We start from the raw sequence: 11,716 nt of genomic DNA, 5'->3' as shown, positions 1-11,716 counted from the left end.
AATGAAGGGGGGGGGGGCCTGCTACGGATTAACCCGCTGAAGGTGGATTTGAGATCGCTGGGACTGGAAGCAAGATGCGAGAGCTACATCGTGCTTACAACAAGGCTAGCTTCTATCTTGCCTGAAGATATTTCCTATTCTGTATAGTATTGGGCCAGCTATTTCGTGCGCTCGCTCGCTGCAGCTGTGTTTGCTGCGTTTCAACTATTTTTAATCTTTTTTGTTTTTTTCGTTTTTTCTTTGTTCATGGGTTTCTTCAGTTTTCCCCTTTTTTCTCCTAGTTTTCCGTTCTATTCCCAATTTTTACTGGTTTTCTTATGTTCTTTCTTTTTTATCTAGTTATCAATGTTGTTCTACCATTTTATTTTTTTCTTTATCAAATTCTTTTCTCCGGTTTTCTTTGTTGGTTTTAAATGTTTTCTTTGTTTTTCTTTGTTTCTTTCTCGGGTTTCTCACGTTTGCATTGGTTTTCTTCAGTTTTCTTTCTTTCTTGGGTTTCTTTTATTTATTTATTTGTTTTTATTGGATTCCTTTGTTTTTCTTTGTTTAGTTTCATTGGTTTCATTTTGTTGAGCACATGTAAACTTTTTCAGTACACATTGTCCATTTTTCGTATACATCAGAAACATATTATATATACACACTTTTCGTATACATTAGAAACATATTATACTAGTAAGGTACGCGTGCATTACAAGCATGAGATTTGGTAACCAAATTATGAATAAATAACACAGTATAATATGTAAGCTTTGAGTCATATATGCATGATGTAGATATTTGTTTAATTCTTATAGTTGATCCCATCCAAAATCAATTAGTTTTATAAAAAATCTATTTTTAAAATTCATGGAATTGTGCATTGTAAAGATAAAAACAAAAAGTGACAATTCATTAAAAAAAAGGTTTGGACAAATAAGATATGGAAGATTATAGAGAACAAAGGAGAAGTGCTTGTGTGTTTGAGGTTTGTGCATTATGCTTAAGTTTAACCATGCAGTCTTCTAGATTATACATGCATGTGGCAGAACCTGATGGAATGTAGATGATATCCAACGGCCAGTAGTGCTCGGATTTGTCATCTCTGTACCGTCGGATTGGCTTCATCCAACGACCAACTTTTAAAGTTATTCGCACACTATATAGGTGTATAGATATGCACATTTAAGAAAACCATTAACATTTTCTAAAAACTATTTTCCATACACATTGTACATTTTTGATAGTACATTTTTATATATGCATTCTTAGTTAAATAAAATGTTCGTTTACCCCTAAAAAAGGCGAGACACAGGCGAGCCCGGAAGCCGGCTTGACCGGAGGCAGTCGCTCCGTCGTTGGACCAGGCCTGAATCCAAACGGGCCGCTATTGCTGGACCAGACCGGAGTGAGGGTGACCACGTGTTAAGTGGGAAGCCCATTTTACCCGTTTTCCGTTTGGTACAGCGGAGACTCCTCTCACTCACGCACATCTCGCCACTCCCATTCCAACAGCGCGAACACGAAGGCCGTGCCGCCCCATGCCTCGCCTCTGCTCCACCACGCCCATGGCCCGCCTCCGCCGCCGGCGCCGCTACTCCTCCTCCACCTCGTCGCCTTCACGCCGTTGGGACCCCCGAGCCGCCTTTGCCGCGGCCACGGAGCGCATCCGCGCCGGGACGCTCAGGCCTGAAGACGCACACCACCTGTTCGACGAATTGCTACTGCAGGCCAACCCCGTCCCCGAGCGCTCCCTCAGCGACTTCCTTGCCGCGCTCGCCCGTGCTCCGTCCTCCGCTGCTCTCAGAGATGGACCCTCCCTTGCTCTCGGCCTCTTCAACCTCGTCTGCCGAGAAGAAGCAGGGCCGCAGGTGGCGCCACCCACAACCTGCACCTACAACATACTCATGGACAGCTGCTGCCGTGCACGCCGCCCGGACCTAGGCCTTGCCTTCTTCGGCCGCTTCCTGAGTACGGGCCTCAAGGCAAACCAGATCGTCGCCACCACCCTCCTCAAGTGCCTCTGCCACGCAAGACGGACAGATGAGGCAATCAACGTGCTGCTCCATAGGATGTCTGAATTCGGATGTGTGCCTAATGTCATCTCATACTCTATAGTACTTAAGAGCTTATGTGATGATAGCAGGAGCCAGCAAGCGCTCGACTTGCTCCAGATGGTGAGGAAAGGAGGTGCGGCTCCCTCAGTGTGGTGGCATATAGCACAGTGATTCATGGTTTCTTTAAGGAAGGGGAAGTAAGCAAGGCATGCGATCTATTCCATGAGATGATGCAGCAAGGGATTGTGCCTAATGTGGTGACATATAGCTCGATTATTGATGCCTTGTGCAAGGTCAGGGCAATGGACAAGGCAAAGCTGGTCCTTCAGCAGATGGTTGATAATGGTGTTCAACCAGATGTTGTTACTTGGAACTCATTCATGTACTCCTTTTGCAAGCATGGAAAAAGCAAAGAAGCTGCAGAATTTTTTGACTCCATGACCACCAAGGGCCTCAAACCTGATATTGTCGCGTACTCTACTCTTCTTCACGGGTATGCTACTGAAGGATGCCTAGCCGATATGATTAATCTCTTTAATACAATGGAAGACAATGGTATTGTAGCCAACTGCAATGTTTTCAACATATTAATTGATGCATATGCTAAACGTGGAATGATGCATGAAGCTATGCTCATATTTACCGAAATGCAGGAACAAAGAGTTAGTCTGGATGTGTGCACCTATGCAACTGTAATAGCTGCACTTTGCAGAATGGGCAGGCTGGCTGATGCCATGGACAAACTAAATGAGATGATTGCTATGGGATTACAACCGAACAAGGTTGTTTATCACTCTCTAATTCAGGGCTTTTGTACACATAGTGATTTGGTGAAAGCAAAGGCCTTGGTTTCTGAAATGATGAACAAAGGTATTCCTCGTCCAAACATTGTGTTCTTCAGCTCAGTAATAAACAGCCTATGCAAGGAAGGAAGGGTTACAGATGCACACGATATCTTCGACTTGGCTATAAACATTGGTGAGAGGCCTGACGTTATTACATTTAATTCACTGATTGACGGATATTGTTTAGCCGGGAAGATGGATAAAGCATTCGGAGTACTTGATGCCATGGTATCAGCTGGCATTGAGCACAATGTTGTCACATACAATACACTTGTTGATGGCTATTCTAGAAATGGAAGGATTGATGATGGGTTGACCCTATTCAGAGAAATGACGCGTAACAAAATTAAACCTACAACTGCTACATATGGCGCCATACTTCATGGGTTGTTTCGTGCTGGCAGAACTTCTTCTGCGAAGAAAATGTTCAATGAGATGATTGAAAGTGGAACAACAGTGGACATTCCCATATATGCTATAATTCTTGGAGGACTTTGTAGAAACAATTGCGTTGATGAAGCAATCATCTTGTTCGAGAAATTAGGTGCAATGAATGTGAAGTTGGATGTTGGAATATTCAATACCATGATTAATGCAGTGTACACGGTTAAGGGAAGAGAAGAAGCTAAGGATTTGTTTGCTGCAATATCAGCCAATTGGTTGGTACCTAATGCTTCTTCTTACGGTGTTATGATAACAAATCTTCTAAGAGAAGGATTAGTGGAAGAAGCTGACAATATGTTTTCATCAATGGACAAGAGTGGTTGTGCTCCTAGCTCTCGTCTGTTAAATATTATCATCAGAATGTAATTGGAAAAAGGTGAGATATCTAAGGCTGGAAATTATATGTCTAAAGTTGATGGAAAGAATATCTCACTTGAAGCTTCAACTACTTCACTGATGCTTTCTCTCTTTTCAAGGGAAGGCAAATATCGGGAGCAAATAAAATTGCTCCCTGCCAAGTATCAATTTTTTGATGGATCCAGCCATAGTTGAGTAGTTAATACATTGTATATGAGCAGAACTCCTCAAAAGGTACAGTTTCAGCCGAGAAGGCAGATGACGTAATGAGGATCCTTTTTCTGTATGAAGATTCCTCTTCTTTTTTGAGAGGACTGTATGAGGATGGTTTGGGGCCACAATGATCTGCTGTAATATTGATACTGTGATCAATAGAGCCACAACAGAGAACCTAGGAATTGGTAAAGAAGATTGGAATGATAGATACCTGTGGTTGCTGGTCTACTTTGAAAATCAAAGGCTAACACTTTTGAGTATTTTAAGGAAAATATGTGTAAGAGAATAAGTAGATGGAAGTAGAAAAGTCTCTCTAAAGCAGGAAAGAAAATCTTGGTGAAAGCGGTGGCGCAAGCAATGTCTGACTTACACCATGCCATGTTTTTTATCTAATAAAAAGCTTTTGTGATCAGCTTAGCACTAAGATAGAAACGTACTGGGGGTGCCAGCAAGAGCATGAGCATTAAATTCTTTGGCTTAGTTGGCGAAAAATGTCAAGGCCAAAAGAAATTGGATGCCTTGGCTTCTGTCTCTCCAGCTCTTCAACATTACCATGCTAGCTAGACAAGGATGGCGGTTACTGCAGGCAACAGAGTTTCCTATGGGTGTTCCTTTCCAAAACACACATGTTCTACATGGAGGCTCAACCTAGGGTATATGTCGTACAGCTGGCTAAGTATTCTGAAAGGTTTAAAGCTTCTCAAGACCGGCATTAGTTGGACGGTTGGAGATGGACAAGAAACAATATATTGTGTTGAAAATCGAATTTTGCATGCATTGGATCCTTCTAAACTTTCAGAATATATATATGAAGGGTATATCATGGACGCAAGTTACATACAGTTTTCTTATGCAAGAACATATGCAGAAATTACAGACGTGGAGCTCATCTCAAACGTATGCACCACAAGTTGTATTTGATTTCCATTCACTGAAATCAAAGAGGCCAGCTTCTGAACTAAAGCATAAAGTGGCAACGAGGAGTTGGTTGCTGATCAACCCCAGCCTGGCACCACCTTACAGGATGCCTCCTTGACTCCAATCCCTGCTACATTTGTGTCTCTTCTTTTTGTCTGCAAGATTGCCTGGAGCTTCATACTATGGCCAGTTTAGAAGTTCACAGGGTGAGGATGCACAATATCTAATATTGCAAGTGAGATTTATTTGCCAGCTTCCAAATAGGTCATGACATCCTGCTATACCACTCAGAGAAAGAATTTATTCCCAGATTAAAGGCAGAGTCAATTACCTCCAGATAAACCTAGCAAGGCGCAGGAGAAGAATTGGTCTCCCAGATATTTCTGGCATAAGCACAAGGAATAGAACCTTTTCCTGCTCACCTGCTTCATCTGGATCAAGACATTCTCTGAATAAGCTTATCTATGATGGCAATCAACAGGAAGATCTGCTCAACAATCCTCCTGATGACACTCTTCTCTCCACACTGAAGAAATTAAGTCGATATGTGGTGGTAAGCATGCTGGAGTCTAGCTGAATTCGCACTGCATTGCTAGATTTTTGTTCCTTCTTGCCTGTCTTTAGTTAATCTATCATATGTTCACTAAATGCCACTCCTCTGCAGACTAAACCTCACCAAGGTCGATGTAGATTGGCACAGGATGCTTAAGCTGAATGAGCTCAACTCCTTGTTGGTGCCCTCCGTGACTACCCTGCACTTGAATTTCAGAGGAAAAGCATGTCAGAGAGACAAGACTTATCGTTGATTAAATGTTGTGACCACTAGCTGTCAGGTAATATGTTGTTTATCCTTTCTGTTTTGATTTGGCTAGGTGGATGCATGTGCCCTCCTATGATTTAAAAGAAGGAAGGTGCATGGTCTATATAGATTGGAGCCCTTACCTTTAAAGGAAAATTAGGCGTCAGTGCAGATTTTTGGTAGACACTCAATAAGCATAAAAATTGCAACCACAGCTAGCTGAAACTCTCCAGCGCTTCTAGGTCCATGAGCTTGATGATTAGTTGTTTGACTCTTTTCATCGGCATCCAAGAAGTGCATGTAGTTCTCTCTTCCAACAAACTTACATCTGGGCCCCATTCACATGTAACCGGAGTGGTCGTAATCAGAGAATTGATTTTGATTTCACATTGCCTAAGTGACTTCAACCTCCGAATATTCACTCTTAAGAAAAGTTCTTGATTGTGACCGGCGTCAACGGACCAGGACTATACAATGAACAACACCTATTACTAAGATCAATAATATAATGTTGTGCCTCGGTAGTATGGAGATGGCATACAAACTGGCGGAATTTCTTTTCCTGGATCATCCTTCTACTGGCTCAAGAACACACAATGTTTTCTATTTCTAATTATTGACTAGATGACTGAAAGAATATTACAAGGTTGACCAAAAGAATTGCTCCTTTCATACTTGCTGATGATTATTAATTTTCGCCAATAGGCAGTAAAGTGTGCCATTGAGTAGCTCCTTTCATCCTTGATGATGATTATTAATTTTGCCCAATTGGCACTAAGGTGTGCCATTGGGTAGACAGAGGAGGGAAGGGCATGAGACAAATAAAACATAATTAGGAACTGCAAGAAAATTCCGCACTTTTTTACATGCACTTATCATATTAGATTTGGTGGATGGTTATTAAACTGTGTTCTTTCCGTAAAAGTAAGTAATTAGTGTCCCAACATAACTTGTGCCTTTACTGGGAGTGTAGATGAACAAACATTCATCATTGCAGCTGGATTATCTCCATTTATACCCTTGCCTGTCAATTTTGATCAGAAACCTGGACTCTGTTGTTGCATGCTTACTTTTAATACTGGTTATTACTTTGCCTATTTGCCTCCCTAATTGTGCAGTGGAGTCGTTAGCATTAACCTTTATGTTATCTGGTACCATCATCTTTGTAACAGTGATTTATAACAGCAGGTTGTTATGTTGTACTAAACGCATCATCTGTGTAACAGTAATTTAAGATGGACTGGATGTTATGTGGTACTAAACACGTCATCTGTCCATTTCAGGTATTTTGGAGGCTCACTTCTAGCGGAGGAAGCAGAGAGAAGTTTTCCGTACATTATGTTAATTAAGTTTCGTTGAATCATAATAGAGCTTCCGTATAACGTAGAAGCACCTTAACTAGTCCTGAAACTTAGGAGTGATTTACAAGCTTTGGCTGTTGAAATAAACTTCTCTCTGGAATTTTATGGAAGGCGAGATGTGGTCGGCCAGTCGTGTGGAATATGTTGTCAAATTATTGTTACTTTTTTCGTGAAAGGCGAGATGTGGTCGGCCAATCATGTAGAATATGTTGCCAAACTATTGTTCCTTTTTTTCTTTTCCCTTCTGGAGTGGTAGTTAACAATAATCAAGGCACCTTCCCACTACATTTATCTGGTGATAGACCAAATGTGACGAGACGGGGGAGATAAGGCGGAATAAAGCAGTGTAAGATGGGGTACTACTATAGTAAAAAGAACTATGTTGATGGCGAGTTGTTTGGAAATAGTGAAGGTACTGATGCTCCATATTTGGAAAAGTGAACATAGAACAATTGTGTTGATTCCACAGGAATAATACAATCTTATTTTGCTCCTTTTCAGATTATTGTGCCCCAATGCCTATTGATCGATCACTGGCAGTCTTGGCGCCACCATCCATGTGGGGGATCGATTGAGCATGCACTGGAGCGCCTTAGCGGTCCCGGCCGACGAGCGAGAGGAGGAAGGTTCGGTAGTTCCCTGACGTCTCGGAGTGGATAGCTTCAGCCAGCGACCCCTTGTACTTGTTGTGGTACTCTGCCTTGATGTACTTCATGTCGACCTCGGTCCTCGTCACCGCCACCCTTATGAGCGCCGCGTTGCTGGTGCCCAGGCCTTTCATCGCCTTGTGCAGGACCTTGGCAAAGTACTTTGCCGGAGTGTCGGCGCACCTGAGGATGGTCAGCAGCCCGAATTGGAAGTTCCCTGTCGTCTCACTCTTCAGGGTCTGCAAATTCGGTGAGCATCAATACCTTTATTTATTTATTTATTTTCTGGGCCTGATTTGCACATGGAAGGAAGATGAGAGGAGTTTCAAGAAAGTTGGAGACCAACATCACCTTCTCCAGGGACCGGGCGTACATGTGCTGGTAAGCGTTGGCGATGGACACCAGGTGTGCCCTGCTGCTTTCGGTGAAGATGCGGATGAAGGCCCGCTCATCGGTGCCCACCCTCTTCTCGCCGGCCCTATACAGCTCCCTCGCGTCGTCTGTCACCGCCGAAGGATCAACTTCCGGGCCTTCGTTGCGTGGGACTCCCAGGTACGCAAGCAAAATCTGCATTGATCCACACACGAAAAAAGTAGACAATAATGATGATAGATTCAAACACAGAACAGATCAAGAAAAGGCACGTATGTGATGATGGAAACAAGAAGCAAAATTAACCTTCTGATGATCTCCATAGGTGCGTTCGGTGATGTCATGCTCGAGGTAGCAACCGAACCTCGCACGGTAGGTTTGCTTCATGATCTGCAGCTGCGACGGCGTCCTGGAGCAGATAACCTCGGTGGCGGCTCTCAGGTCGGTGATGTCGCCGTTGAGAGCTTGGTTCAGTATGGTCGCATCACGCCCAGCAGGGTCGAGGACCCAAAGCAGCATAGCATTCTGCTACCACAGCCAAGCAGGTTCGTTTCGGGAGCAGTACTCCACTCAGTTTTTGGACAGAATATCCCTAGCTAGGATGTGTAAATATGAAAAAATGTAGTTCATTTTGCATGCCTTGTGGTTTCCACTCAGCTCGGTTGCTAGGCGATGGTAGAGATCCTGATGGTACATGGCTTTGTACTCGTGCAGGATGAGCGCGCGCTGCGCCGAGTCGCGGTGAGCAAGTATGTTGGTCACCGTCGTGCTGTCGCAGCCGAAACCTGCACAATACAAGACCACCACCGGCCGTTACACTGACAACATCGATTGTTGCTAGACAGGATGGAAGGAATAGTTCATCGTTCGTTGCATCTGTGTACCTTTGAAGGCCTTGTGGAGAGCGACGGCGTCATCGCGCGGGGGCGTGAGCACCGGAGGCACGCTCAGGCTCGCCATCGCTCGCCTGCGTGCCTGGACGATGGTTTCCTTTCTGTGAGAGTGAGACTGGTGCTGCGTACGGGGGGAGCTTTTTAAAGAGGGAGACGCGAAGCTTTCCCCGTAGACGCTAGATTCGATTTCTCTTTGAAAATTACAAGGATGAGAGGCACAACCCGCTCATTCTTTGATTCAGAATATTTTGAAACAGCACTACTACCTCCGTCTGCGTTTATTAGTTTCCATTGTATTTTGGGTTAAACTTTCACCACGTATTTGACTACAAATGTTAAGGGCACCTTTGATTCAAAGGTTTTTCATAGGAATTTTCGAGGATTATAATCATTAGCATTTTTTTTTCTATATTGGTTGTTTGATTCATATGATTGAATCCTATAGGATTTTTCCCTAAACATTTTTTACTACTTTTTATTGTATTCAAAGGTTTATTAGTTTCCATTGTATTTTGGGTTAAATTTTCACCACATATTTGACTACAAATGTTAAGGGCACCTTTGATTCAAAGGTCTTTCATAGGAATTTTGGAGGATTATAATCATTAGCATATTTTTTCTATATTGGTTGTTTGATTCATATGATTGAATCCTATAGGATTTTTCCCTAAACATTTTTATACTACTTTTTATTGTATTTCTAGCATCCGCTCAAACTTCTTTGAAAGAATCATTTGGCTTTCCTTGATGCAATCAAAAAACTCAGGATTGCGATAAGTGTGACATTTCAATCCTATGTTTTTTCTATTCCCGCGTTTTTAGAATCCCGCGAAACAAAGAGGCTCTATGTGTCACCAAAATTTATATTGTTGAATTTTTATTTAAATGTAATTTCTAATGATATTATTTTTCTATATATAACTTATATTTTACCAGTTGCCTAAAATACAGGGAGGGGGCTAGTAAACCCGGACGAAGTAGTATATGGTTATTTTCCTTCAGATCAATGCCAATGTTATGCCTCGGCAGCAACCTATATAAAGGAAGGACTCCACTGCAAATTTGACATCAGATTTTTTATCATAGCAAATCAAACATTTTTATTGGCAAATTATGTTCTCCAAGGATGACAAGTTTAGTTGAAGAGCGTGGCAAATCAGTCTTATTTTTGTTTTTATCGGAAAATTGCCATGCTTGCAAATTAAAATTATCATCATCGCGCCAATATAAATTGCCATGCCTAAAAATCTGACAGTGTTTCCGTAGAAAACATTTATGTGTTGTTCGTACTGATACTGCACATTCTCTTCTCAGGAGGATTTTAACGAGATGGGATCTATGACAACAAGTTTGTGATACCTTCTCTGTCAAAAAAAAAAAAGTATTGTGATACCTTCTCTTACTTTCATTTGAAAACACCTCATGATGAAGATTACGTTGAGAGCCCTCCATTGAGACACTAGACTCCTAAAAACCCTTTCTTTAGGACAAAACTAGTTTGATGAAGATTCTGGCAACCTTGCTAATGACTGAAACCCGCAAGATGGAAATTAATGTTACCTCCATTTCTTAGTTACTTGTAACGTAAATTATCGGATGAGAAATGGGTCTACTCAAACCCTATGCAATTTTAGGATCAAAAAAGGAATTTTGGAACTGATCGGACGGCCATAATCCAAGGGAACCCAACATCTTTCTAAACCTACGTGGAAATGGGGTTTGATGCAGAGTATCTCATATATAGCTTCCATTGGCATAATTAGCTACACTCTAGCACTGACGATAGCTCCGCCCACTCGCTCCACTGCAAGTACGCCGTCCCGCCCCTTCTTTGCCACCTCCGAAGGACATCCACGACCACCGTTGGGTGCTCGTGCCCTCGCCAGCACCGGGGCGGTCAAGCCCGAGTCGGAGGCCCGGGCGGCACAACGCGAGCGACGACGGGTGAGGGAGAGGGTGGCGGGGGCAAGGCGTTGGGAGGTGTAGGGAAAGCGCGCGTCGGTGGACCCCGAGGACAAGTTCACCGTGTCGTTCCTCCGCCACTCCCTGACGACGACGGAGATGGATGCGCGACGGCTCAGGCGGAAGAATGCCAAAGTGCTCGGGCTGGCCATCGAGCTGTCAGAGCGCGAGGCAACAATGCAGGTGGCGGCGAAGGTGAAGGCGCAGCGGCACGCTGAGGAGTAGGAGCGCTCGCTCTAAAGTCTGGCCGGGCAGATCTAGTCGGAAGACGCCTCGAACGTTAGTGACAGATCAAGTTCTGATGACAACGACCCTCCGGCGGCCGACCCCTACACCGAGGGCCAAAGCAGCTCCGCCAACTGCAATGGAAGGGGCCGGCGAGGAAGTACTGTTCGGCCATGCAAACTGCTTATTTTAGTTGTCTGATGACCCACTTATCTATGAATTATGCCTGATTTAACTCTGTTTATTGCTAGTTCATTGATCTATATGTAGGTTAATTTTGCATGTTGCATGATTTCTATGGATATGAGGAGCTGGATATGGGGTGCAAGGCTGCGGACGCAGCAAAATGAGGGATGCTCGGTCAGTGCTGAGCTCGTCCATGGGCATTTAAGGGACCAGATCTGGGGTATGCGGCTGTGGATGCTCTAATAGCTAATACAGAGATGCACACGACAACGAAGAGTTTTGAACAATCAAGCTTAGTCCCACGGCAGCTACAACCCACATAATTGGAAAGGCTAAAGACATGTACAGTGATTGATAAAACAATCTTATCTTAAATCTTGCATGTAATTTAAAGATGACTATAAAAGCATGTCTATAATGGATTATCTTTTAGCCTTATCTACAATAAGTAGTTA

General features: G+C 43.3%; 2 protein-coding genes and 1 long non-coding RNA gene across 5 annotated transcripts; 2 read left to right on the top strand and 1 right to left on the bottom strand.

Annotated features, from left to right (window-relative positions):
- Window positions 1–2,215: 2,215 nt before the first annotated feature.
- LOC123180303 (protein Rf1, mitochondrial) lies at window positions 2,216–7,086 on the top strand (the record flags this gene model as incomplete). 3 transcript variants are annotated; one of them, XM_044592322.1, is given in 4 exon segments in its annotated part: window positions 2,216–3,701; window positions 3,807–5,369; window positions 5,481–5,649; window positions 6,899–7,086. In XM_044592322.1, a coding segment is annotated over 1 exon segment (1,476 nt), but the record flags the coding sequence as incomplete, so codon positions are not given.
- A 286-nt stretch (window positions 7,087–7,372) lies between these two features.
- On the bottom strand, window positions 7,373–8,994 carry LOC123180305 (annexin D5). Its single transcript, XM_044592324.1, has 5 exons — window positions 8,880–8,994; window positions 8,635–8,780; window positions 8,302–8,520; window positions 7,975–8,190; window positions 7,373–7,862 (listed from the first exon to the last, which is right to left on the bottom strand). Exons 1-5 carry the CDS (start codon window positions 8,953–8,955, stop codon window positions 7,569–7,571), a joined length of 951 nt encoding a protein of 316 aa, XP_044448259.1. The 5' UTR covers window positions 8,956–8,994; the 3' UTR covers window positions 7,373–7,568.
- LOC123180306 (uncharacterized) lies at window positions 8,333–9,398 on the top strand. The gene is made up of 2 exons (XR_006490867.1): window positions 8,333–8,540; window positions 8,710–9,398. It is a non-coding gene; the product is annotated as an uncharacterized lncRNA (long non-coding RNA).
- The last annotated feature ends 2,318 nt before the right edge of the window (window positions 9,399–11,716 follow it).

Source organism: Triticum aestivum, chromosome 1D, assembly GCF_018294505.1.
Source record: "Triticum aestivum cultivar Chinese Spring chromosome 1D, IWGSC CS RefSeq v2.1, whole genome shotgun sequence".
Lineage (NCBI taxonomy): Eukaryota > Viridiplantae > Streptophyta > Magnoliopsida > Poales > Poaceae > Triticum > Triticum aestivum.
The sequence above is the reverse complement of the archived record's forward strand: the minus strand, read 5'-3'. Positions and strand labels throughout refer to the sequence as shown.